The sequence below is a fragment of the Delphinapterus leucas genome, chromosome 10 (genome assembly GCF_059928025.1).
Source record: "Delphinapterus leucas isolate spDelLeu-1000000601 "Yukka" chromosome 10, BTC_Dleu_Yukka2, whole genome shotgun sequence".
Taxonomy (NCBI): domain Eukaryota; kingdom Metazoa; phylum Chordata; class Mammalia; order Artiodactyla; family Monodontidae; genus Delphinapterus; species Delphinapterus leucas.
Window position 1 is genome coordinate 64,047,724 of NC_143138.1, and position 19,830 is coordinate 64,067,553.

Consider the following 19,830-nt stretch of genomic DNA (forward strand, 5'->3'; position numbering starts at 1 on the left):
AGGAGGTGGGAGCTTGGCCCGCCCCTCGCTCCCCTCAACACACACACGCACACGCTCTTGCTCACGCCCAGGAGAGGCTGGGTGTGTCTAGGAAGCAGTCTTGGTTTCCTTGTCCCGGCGGGGTCTTTTCCAATCCCCCTCCCCTCCCTTCCGCCCTCATTCTGACTCCCTGCGGGCCTAGGTGCAGCCCGGTGACCTTCCTCCGCCCGCACCAGTCACAGGGGCCGGCACAAGAGGAGCACCAGGTGGGTTCATGAAACCTGTGGCCGAGAGTAGGGTAAACCGAGGCTACCCGCGGTGGGCAGGGTGTCCGTGGCCAGCGGCCACTCCTGAGTGACCTTGGGGAAGTCCCCTGCCCGCACTCCTGAGTCTCAACATGGCCCAGTAGAGCGTGAAGCCAGCGGTTGTCTGCGCGCCAGGGCCTGCGACTTTGGCAAAGGTGGCGGGGAAGCCTTGTTCCAGCGGACTTCCCGGCAGGGGGAAGGCCCACGGTTCAAGCCTGTAACAAAGGAGTCTGCTGCCTGCCTCCGGTTCTCCATTCACTTACTGAGGCACGCGGATTCCAGGGAATGACCCACGTCACTGCCCCTTTCACGGCTGACAACACTGAGGCCGAGAGGCCCCATCCAGAGACAGGCAGTGGAAATGCAGAAAGGATGGCCCACCAATGCTCTACTCTAGTCTGAGCTGGTGGGAGGCATGCCCCGTCCTGCCAGGCTGAAGAGAGATCTCCAGTGGAGTACATGGCGGGTTGCAAGCATTCCTTCACAGATGAGCAGGGTCTTGGCGGGTTTGTGAGTGGCCTGGCACATTGCGGTGGGCAGACAAGAGGTCTCTGGGCCATGGGAGGAAGGACCAAGGGCTGAAGAGTGGCCATAGCCACAGGTGGAGAGAGCAAGGTGATCCAGGAGCGTATGGTCCCACCACTTGGCAACAAACAGGGCAGGCAGGCCAGGCCCTGAGCAGGAGGGATCTAATCTTGTGCTGGGTGTCTCTGGGCCAGCCCTTCCCCCTCTCTGGGCCTCAGTTTCCTTATCTGTACCTGTAGCTGAGGGAAGGCAGTGCTGCCTGGGCTCAAGCAGGAAGAGAAGCGCCTTGTTGACTTCCTCCCCAGAGCCTAGATTTCCTGTTCAGCCACATCTAGGGGAATTGGAAGGCTGAGGGCTGGTCTTCCCTCACTCATTCCCCACTCACTGGGTAGCGTCACAGCCATTGCCAAGCCCAGTTTTACACCTGATAAATGGGGCAAGACCTGCCCAGCCTCTCTCCCAGCGTTGTTGGTAATTTGTAGTGCCCGGTAGTGCCCAAAAGACAGCCTTCACTTGGTCCACCTGCCCTTGACCCCCTGCAGTACAGCCCAGGGCCCTTACCCAACCCCACCACAGATGTGCACACACCCACCTGGACCTCTCCTACACGCCCTGCACACATACATGACTCCACAGTCACAGGAATATGGTGGTGTGTACACTTACCTGTGTCACACGGACCCATCTGCTATTGAACCCACTGGCAGGGCCTCCATATTGCATAACTTGGGTGGCAGCTCTGTACATGTGCATGTGTGCAGACTCACACACTGCTCCATGGAATGCGCACTGAGAGACCCAGGCATGCAGAGAGGCCAGTGCAGAGTGCACGTGTATTCCCACGTACTTGAGTGCCCTGGGACATAAACACATGCCAATGAATACACAGGTCTCACCCAGGCCCAGCTCAGCCCCAGAGCTATTCTGGGCCAGGCCCGAGGCCAACAAGGTCAGAGACTGCCAGCTCCCAACAGGCCCCAGCCACTGTGTCACAGGCCTAGGCCAGCCAGCCCCCAACCCCAGCCCAGGCTGAGTCCAAGATGCACTGGATCTCAGCCTGGCTCTGTGACTAGGGGGATCCTCACTCCCTACCCTCTGCTTCCCCAGAGCTGAACCTTGAGCTCTGGGGTTTCAGGCTCCAGAAGAGAATGTCCACAGGGTCCCCTGGCCCCTGCCAAATGACTCTGCCCACAGCTTCCAGCCCAGAGGCCCTGGAGGCTGGACTGGATCCCTACAGGAAACCCAAAGGAGCTAAAAATAATACACAAGGGACAAACAGGATTCTGCAGGCCAGCGTTCATGCCACCATGCATGGAGGGAACACTGTCTTCCAGGGAAGCCAGGCTGGAGAGCATGGGTGTCCAGAGCTCCGCCACCCCAGACCTGATGGGCCCAACTGGGAGTGGGGTGCAGGAATATATGGGGACCCTCATAAGAAGTAGAAACAGTACTGGACAGTGAGCAGAGCTCTGGGTTAGGAGCTGAAAACTGAGTTTGAGGCCCCAGTTCCTGAGTGACCTTAGGTAGGACACAACCCCTCTCTGGGCCTCAATTCTTCACAAGTAAACAGGGGGAGGAATAAAAAGGTGGAAAAGGCTTTAGCCTTCAGGATGTCCCTCTCACTATGGTGTTTAACACTGGAAAACTGGAAACACGCAAATATTCGAGAATAAGGAACTGATTGAACCAAGTATAGTTGGGTTTCATACAATGTAATTTCACACTGCCTTTAACAACAGTGACAGCAATAATCATAACGACTTGCATTTACTGAAGGCTTGTAACGTGCAGGTGCCACGATACTGTAGTTATACCCATTTTACAGATGAGGGATTGAAGCTTGGAGAGGTTCAGTAGCCCACTAAGAGCTCACAGCTGTCAATATGACCATGACCCATAAGTCTCCATTTTCAGCTTTAATAACTTCAGAAGTATAAAACTACAAATTTACAAGAAACATAATTTGAAAGTTTCATTCCTTATATTTTCTTTATGCTAATTTCATCGTGAATTTTGGATAACTTTAATTTTTTTCTGTCAAGTTTTGCCATCTCCAAAGGGCAAAAAAGGAAATTTAAATAATTAAACTTTCAAAGGGTGTCTCTTGTAAGTTTGCAGTTTTATACTTCTGAGGTTATTAAAGCTTAAAACTGCACTAAGCTTTTTGGGCCATCTTGTTATTTTAAGTCAGCTTGACTCCAAAGCCTGCATGACAGTATTGACACTGTGTTTGGGGGATGTGGGGATCTAGGATGTTGTATTGGGAAAAAGCTCTGGGAAAAAGGTATATGATAAATAGCATACAGTGACATTTCAGCTGTGTTCAACAGCCTGCTGAGAGGTAAAGCACACTTGGAGCAGAGGCCATATCAGGGGACACTGCGGACACACATGATGGTGTTCCCTTTCAGATTTCTTCACTGGGCTTTCCCTACCTGTTGGATGGAAAGAAGCGACGACACCCTCCCCTCCTGGGCTGAGCTGTCCCATCAAGGAGAGCCAGCTTGTACTCATCACTCCCATAATCGTTAGATCATATAATCCTCCCATCAGCTCTGTGATGAGAGTCTTGCCCTCTGCATTCCATAGATGAGGACATCAAAGCAGAGAGGAGTAATGGTTTACTCAAGGCCACTGTCAAGCTCACTAACCTCAGCCCAGTCCAGCCAAGGCTTCTCTGACCCCATTGTCCCAAGGGTGACCTCCCTGGCTGGTCAGTGTGGCTTTCCTAACAGAAGGCCTGAAGAAATGGTGGGCAGAGAGCTGCAGCAAGTGATTTGGGCTTCAGTGAAATTCTTGTTTGCCTGACGAGGGCAAGCCTGGGGAGTGTGGGGTGGCCCAGCCCACCCAGTCCCCAGACTTTGCCACCCACTGTCAAGGGTTTTCTCGATGGACCAGCTGTCCTTTGCCAGTGGTTTTCTCATTTTCCTGCCTGCCCTGTCATCTCCTAGCCCTGACGCCTGTAGGTATCTGCAGCTGGCCTTCTCCTCTCTGCTGCAGCCTGCCTTGGTCCTTGCCCATCTATGGCACCACCAGGCAGGAGCCACAAAAGACTCTGGATCTACAGGGTCCCCAGTTCTGAGGGCAGGCCCAAGGCCCAAAGCACCCCAGCCTGCACAGGTCTCCACTGGTGCCCTTGGTGATGAGGAATGCAGGGGTCCAACACCTGGGCTGCTTCTCAGATTAATAATAATGGAAGGAAGGAAGGAAAGGAGAGAGGGGGAGGATGGATCAGAGGAGCCTCCCTATCGCAGGCCTCCCCACTCCTCTTCCAAAGTCCTCCCCAGGTCTCCCCAGCTCCTCCGAGCCTCCCTCCCTCAGTCCCTGGGTTGTCAAGGCTCACTCTGAGGTCAGGACCAGAGTGCAGTGTGGGCCAGGTTCAGTGTGAGGTCAGGGTCATAGCTCAGACTGGAGTGAGAGTCAGAGCTCAGGCTGGGGCAGAGGCTGAGGATCAATCAGAAACAGAACATGGTCCTCCAGCCCTTCCAGGGGGAGCCCACCCTGTCCTGTGGGGTCACAGATGCTGGCTCCTTCAGGAACCTTCCATCACACCCGCAGCTGGCTACTCTGACCATGCCATCCCCTGTTCCCCCTCTCCCTCCCCCCTGCTCTGGTGTCCAGGGTGACCAGAGCTGCCTCTGGGCAGGAAGCCAGCCCAGAAAGCCCAGGATATCCTCGAGCACCTGTCACCATGGCAACCTGCCTGCCATGCCATTCCCAACACCCCCAATCTGGGTCCAGTACAGTTTTTCAAATTCAGAACGTCAGAATGGGAAGGGCCTCCTAGATCAGCAGATTCCAGCCCCTCCCTTTTGTCCCAAATGAATAAACTGAGGCCGGAGTGGGGAAGGGAAGGTGGGACCTGTTGTTCAAGGACCTGACCCCATCCTGTCCTCCCTCCCACCCACTCCCGGCCCTATGTCGGTCTCGGCCGGGTTAGGGGAGTGCGGAGTCTGGAGTGTGATCTCCGGAGAGGGGCGGGCCCTCCACCCAGAGTGGTGTGGGAGCGGGCAGCACGGGAACCAGACACCGACAATGAATAAATGATGCCCACTCGCAGCCTGCCTGAGACCAGATCGCCACCGCCGAGCGCCGGCTGGCCCGGGGGTTAGTCACCGAGCCAAGGCGGCCCGGCAGGCATCCCTCGGCTCCCCTTGACCTGCTGCCGAGCTGCGCGGAGCGCGCGAAGATGGCGGGGCAGCGGCTAGGCGCGGGGCCGCTCTGGGCGCTGGGCGGCGCCGCCCTGGGGGTTTGCCTCGCGGGGGTCGCCGGGCAGCTGGTGGAGGTGAGGCGGGGCGGCGCGGAGGGGCTCGGGGTGGCTGTCACCCTCCAGGCAGAGGGTTGGGGGGCGCCTTTCTGACCAGGAGCTGATTTTTCCCTTCCTCTTGCCCTAGAGGACCTGACTTAATGGGGAGACACAGCTCTATCCCAAGTGCTTCCAGGCTGTGGAGGAGACCCAGCCCCCAATCTTAGTGTCCTTGGTCGGATGGGAGGGCACACCCTCTGATTTCAGGAACATTATTCTGATGGGGGAGACTCACCCTGACCTTAGGGATTCCCGGTCTGATTGGAGATACAGCCGGGCATCAGCGAGTGTCTGATGGGGGACACTCAGCCCCTATTCTAATCTTTGGTCTAGTGAGGTCGAAGGTGGTGGGTGGGAGGCAGGAGGGTGAGGACATCCTTCCTAGAGCAGCCATGTGTTGAGTTAGACTCCATGCTGCACACTAGGCCCTGGAGGGGAGGGGCAAGCAGGGCAGGGCCCAAGGACTCAGGGTCTCACTTGGTCCTGGTGATAACTGGGAGCTAGCAAACGTTTCTGAGCGGGCAAGAGTCATGAGTCCTGGTTTGGAAGGAGAATAAATCAGAAGAGGGCACACAGTTGGGAGAACTGTAAGGAGCTGCTAAGATCGCCCAGGAAGAGGTGAAGAGGACGGCTGGGGGGTTGGCCAGGAGCCTGGCTGGGGCCAGGGAGGGAAGGGTGGGGGCCATCTGCAGCCTCCTTGGCTGGCCCCTCTGTACCCCATTCCTGCTAAGCCAGGAAGGGGAGTCAAAAAGGCTGACCAGACCCAAAATTCTGGAGCATTAGGCTGGAGGGAGAAGGCCCAAGAGGCAGGACAAGGGAGGAGTGGGGTCAGAGCCTTGCAGGCAGTGGCAGAGTGGAGACAGCAGGGAAACAGAAGTGTAAGAGACAGCCAAGCACCCAGGAGAGCCCTCAAGGGGCAGGTGCTGGGGGACAAGATGGGAGAGGGAGAACAGGGCACTTGTTCCGTGGGGTCTGAGGGGACACAGCCCTGAACTGGTGGGTCTGAGGTACATGGAGACAGAGCCCTGCACCCCGTTCCTGCTGCTGACCAGGGGGTGTGATCAGAAGGCTGGGCTGGAGTCAGATGTCAGCTCTAGTGTCCCTGTAAGGGGAGCCAGGCTGGCTTGAGCCCCATGGAGTGTACTTGGTCCCCTCACCAGCTGCCCTGAGGCCTCAGGCGCAGAAACTGAGCTGGTCTGGGTGTAGGAGAAGCCTGAGCGTGGGGGTCAACTCACTTCTGAGCCAAGGATTCTTCCCTCAGCCCCCAGGAAAACATCTTTTCCCAGCCCATCAAGGGAAACTGCATTTCAAGTCCATCTGCCTGCCATCTGCCTACAGCCTGAACGAGGCCCTGGCTGAGTCCAGGCGATCCAGGGAAGCACCAGAAAGATGAGCAGGGCTAGGGTCCATGGCACCACCCACCCCACCCACAGGCATCACCCTCCATCAGCCTGTGAGGTTCTGTTGGAGGCCAGGCCTCCAAGCTTGAGTTCAGACCCCTAGCAGTGCCCACAAGGAGATGCCCAACTGTTACCTATTTCCCTCTACCCAAGACCCCTATCAGGGTGTCTTGAACAAAGCTGGAACAAGAATGTGTAAGAAGTGAGCTCTTGGCTGCCCAGGCTCTGAATCTGAGATCTTTACCGTGGCCCTCAGAATCTTCCAGTTATACAACCCAACTGGGCCAACACACTGAGCCTTAGTTTCAGGGAACCCTGCCACTGCCCAGACCTTGGCCCTGACTCTACAGATGGGTGCCCAACCACATGCATGTGTATCCAACCGCACGTGCCCTATACCCACAGTGCCCAGCCCTAACCCCATATGTGTGCCCCAACCCCACACACATGGGCCAGACCCCACAGACATGTGTCTGAGCCCGCAAATGGGTCCAGGCCCCTGGGATGATGCTGAGGAAGGATATCTTGTCAGTTTTACCACTCAGGTTGTGTAGAGAGCTTCCCAGAGGCTGCTGGAACCATCCCACTCAGATGGAGAAACCGAGGCCTAGAGAAAAGAAGTCTCCTACCCCAGTTTGCCTTGGTTAAGAGAAAAGAGCCAGGAATCATGTACCACTCCTGGGCACACAGATCCTCTGGGTTACCTGGGACAGGTTGCTGATCCTCTCCAAGTGTCCCCAATACATGCTGAAGGGTGGTGTCCATTAGATGAAGAAGTACCTGGCTTTTGGTAGGTGCCCCATCCATGCTTATGGACCAGAGGAAAGACTGGACAGATGGTTGAGCTGCGGGTTGCTTTTCCTTCCCAGAGAGCTGGAAGAGACTCCTCATGTCTGTCCTTATTTGGTTAATCAGGGAACAAGGCACTGCACAGATGCCCCAGGATCCCCTCTCCCTCCAAGTACTAACCCCCATCCACACCCCTCAGCCAAACTTGGTGACAGAGATAGGGTCATATCCCTCTCAGCCCCACAGGTCATGCATAGGTCTTGCTCCCACCCACCAGAGCAGGGCCATGTCCCCTCAGACTCCCAGGACAGGGTGGTGTCCTACTGGGAAGGTGGGAAGTGGCGCGCTGTGCTCTGCTCACGATTGCTCCAGCCGTGCTTACAGCTTTTGGCCTCCAGGTGTCGCTACTGCATTTCAGACAAATTCTAGACCCGTTTTGTGAGGATTCTCGCCTAGCCTTCTGGGCAGAGGCGGTGACTCAGGTAGGACAGGTGACTGCTGAGGCCACCTGGTGGGAGTCCTGGTCAAGTAACAGAGTCACGGAGCCCTGACTCCAGTTCCACACCCCACTCCACACTGGAGGCACGTGTGAACAAAGTCCCACAGGACAGGACTCGCCTTGTCTCTGGCCTTGGTCCTGAGACCCCATCTGCCAGTGTGGAGGAGCCCAGGGCCAGAGCAGGAGGAGAGAAGGGCCCTTGAACCTGACTGGGACAAGCCATCCACCTTTGCCCCTTGGGCTTTGGTTTCCTCAAGCATCAACCCTTGCACTCCAAGTTCCCAGCTCCATGGTTCTGGGGCTTTACCCTCTTCCCGTTCTAAATCTGGAACTTCCCAAGGTCTGAGGCATTGTTTATGAATGTCTAAGACACTTGATTCTAGGAGATTCTGAAATGTTTGGACTGAGTGAGTGCTTGCTGAGACCTGGGCCTCTCTCGGCCCCGTCCCAGCCCCTGGCCTCTGCCTGGCTCATTCCACTCTCTCCTGACCCACAGCCCAGCACGGCCCCACCCAAGCCCAAGCCGCCCCCGCTGACCAAGGAGACGGTGGTGTTCTGGGATATGCGCCTGTGGCACGTGGTGGGCATCTTCTCGCTCTTCGTGTTGTCCATCAGTGAGTAGCTGCTCCCCCCATCACCACCCCCTGCCGCTGCCACAACACAGCGGGAGCCCGGCACCACCTCATCACCCCTCCACGCCCCCGCTCCACCCCCAGGGGCTCAGAGCAGCAATTCCGGGCAGTGCAGGCAGGCCAGGCGCCCACAGGAGGCCCGCTGTGGTTTCTGGCACCTCCTGATCCACACAAAGTCCCTGTGGAGGGCTGACAGGCCGGTGGTGACCTGAAGTATTCTGCCCGACCGGCGATGCAGCCACACGGCAATTATGGTAATTACAGGAGACTCCACTGAACCAGGATGAAGACGTGTCATTTTTCCCTATCGTTGGCCTCCTCATGCTTTTTCTGCAGTTTGGCCAGCTTAAAACACCCACACCCAGGGGCCCCAGCAAGGCCACCCTTGGCTGCAGCTCAGCCCAAAGGCTCCCCAGACACCCAGCAAAAGTGGCTCCCAGGCTGCAAACCCTGCACTGTCAAATACCATTTCCCTGTAATGACTCACCTACCTCAGTCAAAAGCAGGAGACCCCCTTCTTCTCTTGGACCTGGGAGTTGCTTGATGCGAAGTCGCAACAGAAGCCGGTTTGGCATGCTCCCTTCAGTTGTCCTTCCAGAGTTGGGGTCTGGAGTTGGGGAAAAGGGGGCCGAGAAACGCCGACTGGATGGCAGAGGCCACCAGGGTACACAGCAGAGTCTGACAGAGGTTCCTACAGGCCAAAGGGAGGAGTGGGGCACAGGCAGTAAAGAGAAAGAAAACACACTCCCCCAGCGAAGAGTTCATGGAGGAGGGGGTCCTCCAAGCTGTAGATCGGTAGGATGGATGAGTGGTTTTGTGTTAGGCAGCTGGAAAGGCATTACAGGCAGAGGTACAGTGTGGGCAGAGGTGCAAGGAAATGGCCTCCACACAGGTCTCAGATAACCCCCATAAGACGTTTACTGAGTGCACCCCGGTCAGGGGCTAAAGGAGCATTTAAGTTCTAGCTGGAGCTATCCTGGGGGCAGGGCTGATCACAAGGGCCCATCCAGATGCGGGGGCTCCAGGGGAGACAAGGACCTCTAATTTGCATGTGCTTCTCCTGGCACCAGAAGTGCCCTTCCACGCCCCCATGTCTTCCCGGCTGGAGTGGGAGCAAGAGCCTGCATTTTGTTCCTAGCCACGGCCAATGATCAGTCAGGCTTCTGAGTGGAGGCCCCACAGAAAAACAGCTGTGACTGCAGCCCCAGCTCAGGTGTCCAGAGAGGGGAATAACCCCCAGTACCAAGAGGCAGGGTTGGGGGAGGTATCTGCCCTGCAGGGGCCACAGGAGCAATCCAGGGTGCAGGTCCAAGGAGCAGCTCTGGGGCACCCCAAGAAGCAGGGATGAGGGCACCATGGGGCCTCAAGACACACAATGGTTTCTCCAGGGCTCTGCTTGGCCCTAGATGGTAGAAGTACCTGGGGCCACATAGGAAAGTTGCAGTGTCAGGCCCAAAAAGGCACTTGGACCTCAACCACACAGACTGACTTCCACTCCTAAACCCATTTCCTAGAGAAAGGTAAGGGATAGTCCCAAAGGCCTCTGAGCAACAGTTTAGCATTTGTTACCCTCTATGCAGGGCTCTAGGGAGTAGGGAACGCCATCTCCTGGGGAGGAAACATCTTTCCCACTTCCCTGTCTGCTTGGGCCTAGGTGGTACAGCTGTTTGTGGAGCATCACCCCCAGAACCTTGTGGAGAGAGCTGGAGTTGGATGGGGTACTTCTTCGGGGTCCCCTCCAGCCTGGGGACTCCTATCCCAAGCTCCTGCCTGGGCCTGGAACTCGATCCAAGGAACTTTGTTTCTCTCCTCTTTGAAGAGAAGCAAACAGGCCAGGCTGGGTGGGGCAGGCCTGGAGTGAGGGGCGGTGCTTGAGTCCTGCTCTGACTGCCAATAGCTGTGGCTGAGCTCCCTTTAAAGCCCAGGCCTCCATGGTCATGGTCCTGAGGAGGCACCTGGTGGGGTAGCTGGAAGAGGTGGTCCAAGCCAGTAGGGTGGAGGTCTAACCTTGGACCTCTGGCATACAGGGGTCTGGAGAGGACCAGAACCCAGGTTTTTGGGTAAGAAAGGCAGACCTACTGCTGAGACTCTTGCACAACTAACCCCCCACCATGTGTTCCTGGATGCTGTTGACACCCCATCCATTTATTCAGGAGTCCAGTCCTGTCCTCAGCCACAAAGGCTTTGAAACCATCTCATTCATTTGTTTTCTTTCTTTCTGTGAGTCTGGGGGAGACTCAGTGGGACCACAACATTGGCTGAAGGGGTTGCACAAGATGACCCCAAGGGGTGCTCCAGCCCAGGCCACATGGGTCTGATCTATCTTCCCCAAAATAGGCCTGACTTGTCCGCCTGGCCCTCCTGCCCCTAGGAGTCTGTCAGGAAGTTATGTCTGGTCATCTGATTTATAATAGGAAGCAGCTCCATCCCCTCCCCTGAGGCTGGGGCCAAGGTGGTCAGATTGTAGGGGCCTTAGAAAAATAAACTCAGTCCAGCCGGGTCCTGGCAGCCCTGCCCTGCCCATCCCTAGACAGGCCAGCTCCATGCCCTGGCCAGCTTGCGTGGGCACAGCTGCCCTGAGCCAGAAAACCACTCCTGGAATAACCCTGTCTAAGGTGAACGCGCCGGGGCAAGGTCTGTGCCCTCTTTCACGCTCTCACAGCCAGGAGCAGCCCTGGCTTGTCCTCAGGGAGGTTGAGGAGGATGCAGCCATGTCCTCCAGGGTCTGAGGTGCTCTCAGGAGCCTGGGGAGGAAAAACTAGGATGCACAGGAGCCCAGAGGCCTGGGTTAGAAGCACAGGACACCCTGCAGGAGGCTGTAGCTTGAGTCATGGTCCAGGCCACTGCCTGCCCTCCAGGACCCCTCAGTCTAGTCAGAAAGACCCACCAGAACCAGGACTGGTAACACAATATACGGGGCCAGTGCAAAATGAAATTGTGAGCCCCTCTGTTCAAAAATCATTAAGAACTTCAAGGAAGTGACAGCAGAATAACAAACCAAGCACAAGGCCCTCCTGAAAGTGGGCCTACTATGTGAAGCCAGCCCGGCTCAGGAAAGATATTTTGAAAATCCCAGAGCCCACAGGGGTTTTGTCAAAATGTGGAGCCTCCTGAGAGGGTCTCTTGGGTGGGACACACATAGGTAGATGGAGACAGGCCTGAAATTTGGGAACCAATCCTGGGGTGTCTGAGCTCTGGCCCTTGCCAAGCCTGCTCTGTTTCCCCGTAGTTATCACTCTTTGCTGTGTCTTCAACTGCCGCGTGCCACGGACCCGGAAGGAGATTGAAGCCCGGTACCTACAGCGAAAGGCAGCCAAGATGTACACGGACAAACTAGAGACTGTGCCACCCCTCAACGAGCTCACAGAAGTCCCTGGAGGTGAGCAGGCCTGGCCCCCAGCCCCACCACCCTCTGACTCTGCTACACTGGCCAGTTCCTCCATCCTGCCACCCAGAGTTGCCCTATTCCTCCCCTCCACCTGGTTCAGGGAGGGGACCCAGCCCTGTTTTTGGAGACCAGAGCAAAGAAATGGGTCAGAGTGAGGCAGGGAAAACAAGGAGCTATTCTGCAGGTAGGAGAGGTTTGGAAGGAAGAAGGAATGAAGGGCTGGACTGGGAGGCTCTGGTGCAGGCCCTAGGACCCTGTCTCACTCCTGTTGCACCCTTTTTCCTCTGCTCCACAGATGATAAGAAGAAGAAGAAGAAGAAGGACAGTGTGGATACAGTGGCCATCAAGGTAGAGGAGGATGAGAAGAATGAGGCCAAGAAGTAGAAAGAAGAGAAATGAAGAGAGCTTCCTGGAGGTGGAGGCTGGGGCTAGCTGGCCCTGGGGCTCATAGTCCTGGCCAGAGTCCAGACATCTTAGACTCCAAGCTCATACATGGACCATAGAGGTTGCAGAACACCCTCTCCCTGCTCAGAGGGGGTTGCTGAGGCCCAGGACCCTGTCCTAGAGCCTACTGGGGCAAGGATATGACTTCACTAGGTGTGCTGCCTCCCAGCCTGGACTCCACTCCTGTCACCCCATCCAAGTGGCCACTCAGCAGAGGTGGTCTTGGGCCACTGTCCCTCTGTAGATCCAAAGTGGCCTCTACCCACCCATACATGCCTCTGTCCCCTCTTCTGCCAGGCACAGCAGTGGCTAAAGGGGTAATGGGATGTGGGTTTCCTTCTGGAAGGGGATGGCTGACCCGGATGGGCTAGATGTGAGGCCACACCAGGCTGGCCATGAGGAGGGAGAGGGTCACTGGGGGAAGCAGGGGCAGCAGAAGGTTCTCGAACTTAGCTGGATAGCAGCTCTGGTGGTGAGGGGGCTGCCCCAAGCCTGGCAGGGGTTCTGTCCCAGGGCAGTGAGCAGAGGGAGACCAGAAGCAGAACGCCCAGCATAGCAGATCCCGAGCTCTAAGCAATAGGTACACTTGTCTTACACGCTGTGATGCAGCTGAGGCTGCTGGAGGGCCTAGCATGAGGCCCATGGCTCAGGGCTAGGGGCTGCAGGGGTGCAGAAGGCTGAGGCCAGTGGGCCAGAGAGAGAAGGGCCCCATCCTGGGAATCCAGGGAAAATTTGAGAAGCCAAGGGGAACTTCGGGTTTCTCTGCTGGCCCTTTCTAGGCTCAGCTGTGGTAGCAGGTGTCAGCGCCCCAGGAGATCACCGCAGGGGGCAGTTAGGGATTGAGGTAGCAACCAGCCTTCCACGTGCTGAATATAACAGCACAGAGCTTCCTCTTCCATTCTTAACAACGGTGCCTAAAAGCACTGCTAGGCGAAGGCTCAAACTTGACCTGGGGACTGAATCCTTGGGGAGGGGAGATGCAGAGAAGGGTTTCTAGATGGCAGCGAACATCAACTGAGGTACTCAGACCTGGGCCTGGAGACTAAGGAGACACCAGAGATTTCCGAGCCAGGGGGAGCTGCTGGCAAAGCCGACACTGCCTCTGCAGCCTGCAGAGATTTGTAAATAAAGCTGAGTGCCTTCTCATACCCGAGTGACCTGAGATGACCCCTCAGGATGCCCCATCCCTGGAGCATTTACGTGGAGGGTGATGCAGTGATCGATGATAGGTGGTGTAGGCCAGGCTGACGTTCCCTCTCCTGACTTTTCTCCCAGCCTGAATTCAGATGAGCTGGAGGGAGAGGTGGTGGCCAAGAGGCAGAGGGTCAGCTACAGCCAGTGGGGCCTAGCCCTGAGGCAGGGCAGCAGGACCAGGGAGGAAGCTGCCTGCTCTCCACTTGCCTCTGCTCCACACCCTGGGTTTCAATAAGTGGGTGCTTGGGACACAGAGGAGTCAAACCTGGATTCTGATCTGGACCTGGACCATTATTACACAAGAAGAGGGAACCAGGCTGGCATGGGGGAAGGAGCATGGGGTCTTACAGCCATGAGGGAGCAGAGAGATTACAGAAGGCCCTGCTGTGGAAGCTGAGTACTCACTGCGCCACCAAGTGGGAACCCTGACTCTGCCCTTGGGCTCCAGCCTATGGGCTTCTCATACATATGGCTGTGGCAAAGATCATTCTACTCATACAAGCCAGAGCCCTCCTGTTGGCTGGGCAGCAGAAGCCCAGAGGAGCAGGAGCCACTATAAGTCAGAGAAGCAGCTGGTAATGCCTGGGGTAAGTCCAGGCCCGGGTTACATCTGCCCTGCCAGCTGCCTCCCTGACCTCTGACCTGGGCCTCCACTAGCCCTTTATGGACAGGCATGTCTGATGATGGTGGGGATAATATCTGATCCCAGTGGGCATCTGCCCCAGTCTCCAGACAGGGGACAGGGCTGGAAGGTCAAAGTCCACTACAGTGCTTCAGGGCAAAAACAGGGTATGTTCTAGCCACCAGCCAGAAGATGGGCCAAAGTCAAGGAGAACACACTTACCTCCCCAGCCCAGACAGAGCTGCACCCTTATTCCCAGCCTCACATTGTGTCCTGGCAGCTCCAGCTTCAGCCTGACTCTCCATCATCTGACCCCAGTATCTAGGCCCTCCATCATCGGACCCCAATATCATCCCTACACACTCCCTCCACCTTCTGTGGTAGCCACCCTGAACCTTTGGATGGAGGCGGATCCTGGGGCTCTGTACTTTTCAGGATAAACTGCCCATCCCACCACTGTCTGGTTCTCTCATCTCCCACTGGAGCAGGCCCAGGAAGGAGGAAGCATGGGGAAGAGAAACATTTAATTGAGCACCTAGTCTCTGCCCTGCCTTGTGGGGCTGTGAGAGCTGCACAGAGGGTGAGGAGGGGCCTGGGCAAGGGAGGGTGCACCCAGAGACAACGGCACGAGTGTCAGAGGACAGCGAGGAGGTTGAGGGGCAGCAGGAGTGCCAGGATCAGGGCCCTGGATGGGGCTGGCAGAGTCTGCCCATTGAGGAGTTCCCACTACTGGCAGGAGGAGAGCTGTAGGTAGATGGGCAGGGCCCTGCTCTTCTTGCAGCCTGGGCCCCAGCTCACCATTCCCACCAGGTACCGTACGCTCTCCACAGGACAGGCCAAGGGCTCACCACTTATCTCTTGTGGGGAGGGGTGGGGGAAACAAAAAAAGGAGGCCAGATGTGGTCCAAGGGAGACTTAATCCAGCTCAGGAAGAAGCAGGGTGCCCTCACATCAGACCTTCCCTGCAGCCCCCGAGTGTCACATAGCTGAGGGGTGCCCTTGAGGTCCTGACCCAGGAGACCTTCCTCAAAGGGCTCCACCTCCCATCTTTCTCTTGCCAGTTCTCCATCCCCCATCTCTTTAACACCCACCCTCCATCTTCCCACTACCTCCCATTCTTCTCCCTCATCTCCAACCTCCATCCCCTCTCCCCATCTCTCTCACCCCAACCTTCATCTCTTTCCTCCCAATCTCCATTCCTCATCAAATCTCCCCTCCCCCATCTTCCTATCTTCCCCCTCAGTCAGCCCTGCTCATCCCCATCCCCTTCCCCACCTCCCCGCAGGTCCTGGCTTCCCTGTGCCCCCAGCCCCATTCCTGGCCAGCTGCCCTTGGAGGCAAGTGAGCAAGGGGGAGAGATGCTCACATAGCAGAACTGTTCCTGTTGACGTCCTTTGCAGAAATCACCTGGGAGCTGATGATCTGAATCAGAGGGGATTTTGGAGAACCTGTGGTAGAGGCGCTCACACTCCGTGCTGTTTAGGATAGTGACTTCCTTCTCCTGGATGGTCCTGAACTGGGGCCACACACCTGTGGGACAGGGGCCCCCATTCAGGCTTGGCGGTTTCGCTCCTGCCCACTGCCGCCAGCTTTGTGTCCATCCTCCCTTTGTTCTTCGCCACTCCTCTGGCCTCTTCTTGCCACACAGCAGCTCTGGAGATCTCTCCAGGCATAGGCCACCCACCACTCCAGCTGATGCCTCCCAAGGGCCCCTTGACATAGAGACCTTGGGAGCAGGCTACCCATGATCTGGCCTTGTTGGACCTGGTCTCACATCCTGCAGAGTACTATCCATTGAGTCCATTCTGATCTCAGCATCTTGGCTCTTGTGTTCCTTCTATCCCCAAAGCCTACCAGGCCCATCTAAGGTCCAAATCCTGCCTTTTCTTCAAGCTTTCCCCAAAGGCCTACTTCCTTCTCTAAGCTTCCCTAGACTCCCCTCCGTGGGTCTCAGGCACTCTTTACTCCCCTCCCTGCTCTCTCAATTGTATCTCTGTCCCTAGTCTGAGCTCCTAGGGGACAGGTGACTTCCAACCATTCCCAGCCATTCCTCAGATAGGCCATGGAAGGCATGACAAAAAGCCACCCCACCCTAGGCTGGAGACCCTGTGGGTGCTTTCAGGTAAGCTGGCTCTATGAGGCCACAGGGAAGGGCACCTCTCTTGTGGGAAAAGAATAGGGGTTCCCTGAAGGAAATGGACATTCCTGGGGCTCATAAGGAAATGGTCCCTTGGACGGCCCTGGGACAACACTCCTGCCCTTTGGGCTCCTAAATTGGGATGATGAGGGATTGAGGGCCACTCCTGGGGGAGGGAGCCATGAGTGGACCCTCAGTGACTCCCAGCTTCTGGGTGCAGATTGCCCTTAGCCAGCCACATGGGATCTTCCGGGGAGCCTTTTACAGACACAGAACCCTGCTCCTCTCACCTTGGCTGTTCTGCTTCAAGACATGGATGCCCTGGGATTGTGTGCAGACAGCAAGATACTACTCTGTGCCCCCTCGACCTTCAAGGAAGTCCTATTTACAACCCTGGCCTGGGCCTGAGGGTTCCAGGGCAATCTGGGTCCCCTAAGGCCTAAATGGCCATGATACATTCACTGCTGAGACCCTCAAAGGGAAAGAGACCTCAGAGGTGAGAGCCTGATGGGGGTGGGGATGGGGTCCCTGGGGGAGGTGTCTCAGAAGTATCTGCCCATGGTAGACCCTGGCCTGCACCCAGGTCCTCTCCCACACCACCCACCCTGCTGTGGGGAGGCTCCGACTTACCATCAACCCTGGGGAGTCCCCAGCCTGTCACAGTGCAGAAGGCGTGGTCCTTTAGCGCACAGTCCAAGCCAGGCAGGCAGATGGGCCAGACATACTTGTTGTACTTGAGTGGCCGCTCAAGCTTAAGGAGGGCAATGTCATTGGCCCGGCCGACCCCGGACCAGTACCGATGGCACCGATAATGGCTGTTCACGATGACATGCTGTGCCAGGATGTCGACAGTAGACTTGGATATCTGGTCAACCCATGGACTCCCCACCCACACTGAATAGGTAACATCACTCCTAGGGGAACAGCAAGGAGAGTCCTCCATCAGCTCCAAGAACCCCACCCCAGACTGCACCCCCTACCCTCCACCACACTGTTGCACCCTGAGCAAATCCAGGTAGGCCACCCACCTGCTTCAAGCCCCAGAGCCCACTCCTCACAACAGATGTGAATGGGGCCCTGCACACACACTGTGTGGTCCAGTCCTCACAACAACCCGTCATTTTATGGAGAGGGAAAATGGGGCTCAAGTGACTGACTCAAGGCTACACAGCTAAGAAGTGTGGAGCTGGGACGTGGACCCAGTTTTCTCTGGCTCCAAACTCTGGACTCTGTCCAGCATCCCATGCTGGGCCCTGGAAGTGACAGAGACCTTGTGCAAGCAGCGCTGCCTTGCCCTCCAGCCTACTTTCTCAGCGTGTCCCTTAGGCTTGGAGCTCGCTTCTCCACTGGTCAGCCCTCATGGCCAGATGTGACCCTCAGGCCGCTCCCTGGCCCCAGAACATGGGCATGCCCGCTCTCTCATTCCCACCCTGACCAGACTCCCCTGTGAGCATCTGTCTTCTTGTCTGTCTTCCCCAGCAACCTGAGAGGAGTGGTGCAGCCCTTTTCTGCCCCCAGTGCCCAGGCCAGGCCTGGCTTCAAAGAGTGCCAAGGCTGTTGGCTGAATGAAGGAAGGAATGAGTAAGTGAAACAAAGGGTGTGGAGCAGAAGAATTAGGACATTCTTTCTGCGGATAGGAGGAAGGAGGCCTAGACAGTGGCTGCAAGCCTCCGTTTCCTATCTATGGAATGACTGCACAGGACTGGAGGGGGCCAGGTGAGGGGAAGAAACCCCCAGCTCCCAGGAAGGAATCTGCAGGACTCATCCCCCACCTGCTCAGAGCTAGGGTGAGGTGGGGCTAGGACTATGGTGTCTGCCACTGATGGGCCAGCTGGCAAGATGACTGGGGCCCTGGTGGCTCCAATGACTTTCCACCCATCCATCTAGGCCCCGACTCACTGGATCATGCAGTGGGCCACGGTCAGCACCCACTCGGAGGCAATGAGGGTGCCTGCACAGATATGTGCCATTGGCCCGCACACTGACCATCCATGGTCACCGCCGAGCCATGGCCTCCGGATCCCTGAGGGTGGTGTCCCGCTCATAGGAGAAGCCACAGGCTAAGGAGGAAAACGAAAGGAGCCTGATAACGAATGGGCCCTTCCAGCCACATCCCACAGCACCTCTCCCTCCTCCTCCCCTCAGCCTGATCTCCCACCTCTCTAGCTGGCCTGCACCCATCCAATGATTCTCCTTCTTCATTGGTCATCACATAATGATGTTGTTCACATGAGGACTGGGGTCTCCAGCCTCAGAAGGGCCTCAGCACTCCCCAGGTATCCCTCTCTCTGGTCCCACAGCTTAGGCCCCAGGGCGTTCCCAGCTGACCAGCCTGGTGCGCCACTAGCTCCTTTGTCCTGGTCAAGCAGACATCAGCTCTGGCCAGGCTCTTCACAAACCCATCTGTGTTTCCATCTGGTTCCCTTACTTCAGCCAAGGAAGACCCCTCCCCCTCCTCTAGGATCCTTCTCCTGTGATTCAGTGAGAGAAAGGCAGGTGACCTAAGAGAAAAATGGGTAGTGTGCATGAACACATACATCTGAGGACGAAACCCCAATAGCAAACAAACGCAGAAGCTCTTCAGCCCCATTAGCCCTCAGGGAAGTGTGGACTTAAGTCACAGTGAGGTTCTGCTCACCAGCACCTGCCAGGCAAAACTAAATGTCCCTGATAACAAGTGTTGGTGAGGAGCAGGGCCCCAGGCTGCTCACTCACTGCTGGAGGGAAGGTCAATGGGTGCAGCCACCCTGGAAAAGCTTTTACAGAGAAAGTTCTTTAAACGGAAGATGCACATATCCAACACCACAGCAGTCCCGCTCCTACGTGTTCCAAGTGGACTAGAGGACCGCGAGATCAATGTAAGTGGGCCGTCACCAGCGGCTGCAAAGGCTAACGCAGGAGAGGTGCAGCTGGGTCCTGTGCGTGACTTCCTGTGACAGTTAAATTCTGTGCACTCAGTTCCAGGATGAGAAGTACTTCTTATGTGGGTCTTACCTCAACATGCTTGGAAGCCACTGATGGAGAGAATGCCTTGTGGGTGTGCCCCGAGACACACAAGGGAAGGCTCCCTGAAAGCCATGCTGGAGACCCCATAAGGCCTTGGCTGGGAGCCTGGATCAGGGACTGGGCCGGATGGAGAGGTGCTGTCCCCATAGACCGTTCAGGGAGGCAGGACGTGAGCACACCCCAGGCTCCCCCCACCTTCCTTGCCTCCTACCTCAACAGCATGGGAGGCCTGGCCCACAATAGGTGCTCAATAAGCACTGGTAAAAGGAAGGTCCCCTCTCACTCTCCGTGCCCCTTCTTCCGCTGTCCCTTAAGGTCCTCAAGGCTGCTTGGGCACCCTCCTCCCAGTACTCACGGGAAAGGAACTCATCCTCGTCGGCTTTAGAAGCAGAGTACTGCAGGGTCCTGGGCGGCTGGCTAGTGGCAGCCTGCCGGGGGAAGCGACGTCCGCCTGAGGGACAGGTGGCACTGGGGGCACAGGGGGCGTCAAGGTCGGCGGGGGCATCCGTGGACAGTGCCCCCGGCACTTTGCCAGCGCCCAAGCAACCTGTGGAAGGACGCAGAGGATCAGAGGTGGAGGCCAGGCCTGTGGGGGGGGGGGCGG

General features: G+C 56.8%; 2 protein-coding genes across 2 annotated transcripts in view; one reads left to right on the forward strand and one right to left on the reverse strand.

Moving 5' to 3' along the window:
- Positions 1-19,442, reverse strand: part of PRSS50 (serine protease 50) — a 20,469-nt gene extending 1,027 nt beyond the window's left edge. Inside the window, exons 1-6 of the mRNA XM_022573354.3 lie at positions 18,379-19,442; positions 18,120-18,280; positions 16,851-17,134; positions 15,450-15,613; positions 8,927-9,042; positions 1,476-7,388 (exon numbers count right to left, since the gene is read on the reverse strand). Of these exons, the coding sequence (XP_022429062.1) occupies positions 8,932-9,042; positions 15,450-15,613; positions 16,851-17,134; positions 18,120-18,280; positions 18,379-18,429 (771 nt within the window). The 5' untranslated portion in view covers positions 18,430-19,442 and the 3' untranslated portion in view covers positions 1,476-7,388; positions 8,927-8,931. The remainder of the gene's footprint in view (positions 1-1,475; positions 7,389-8,926; positions 9,043-15,449; positions 15,614-16,850; positions 17,135-18,119; positions 18,281-18,378) is intronic.
- Positions 5,182-12,222, forward strand: TMIE (transmembrane inner ear). Its single transcript, XM_089918066.1, is given in 3 exon segments — positions 5,182-8,417; positions 11,665-11,942; positions 11,944-12,222. Coding segments are annotated over 3 exon segments (777 nt in total). The 5' UTR covers positions 5,182-8,197.
- Positions 19,443-19,830: the final 388 nt, after the last annotated feature.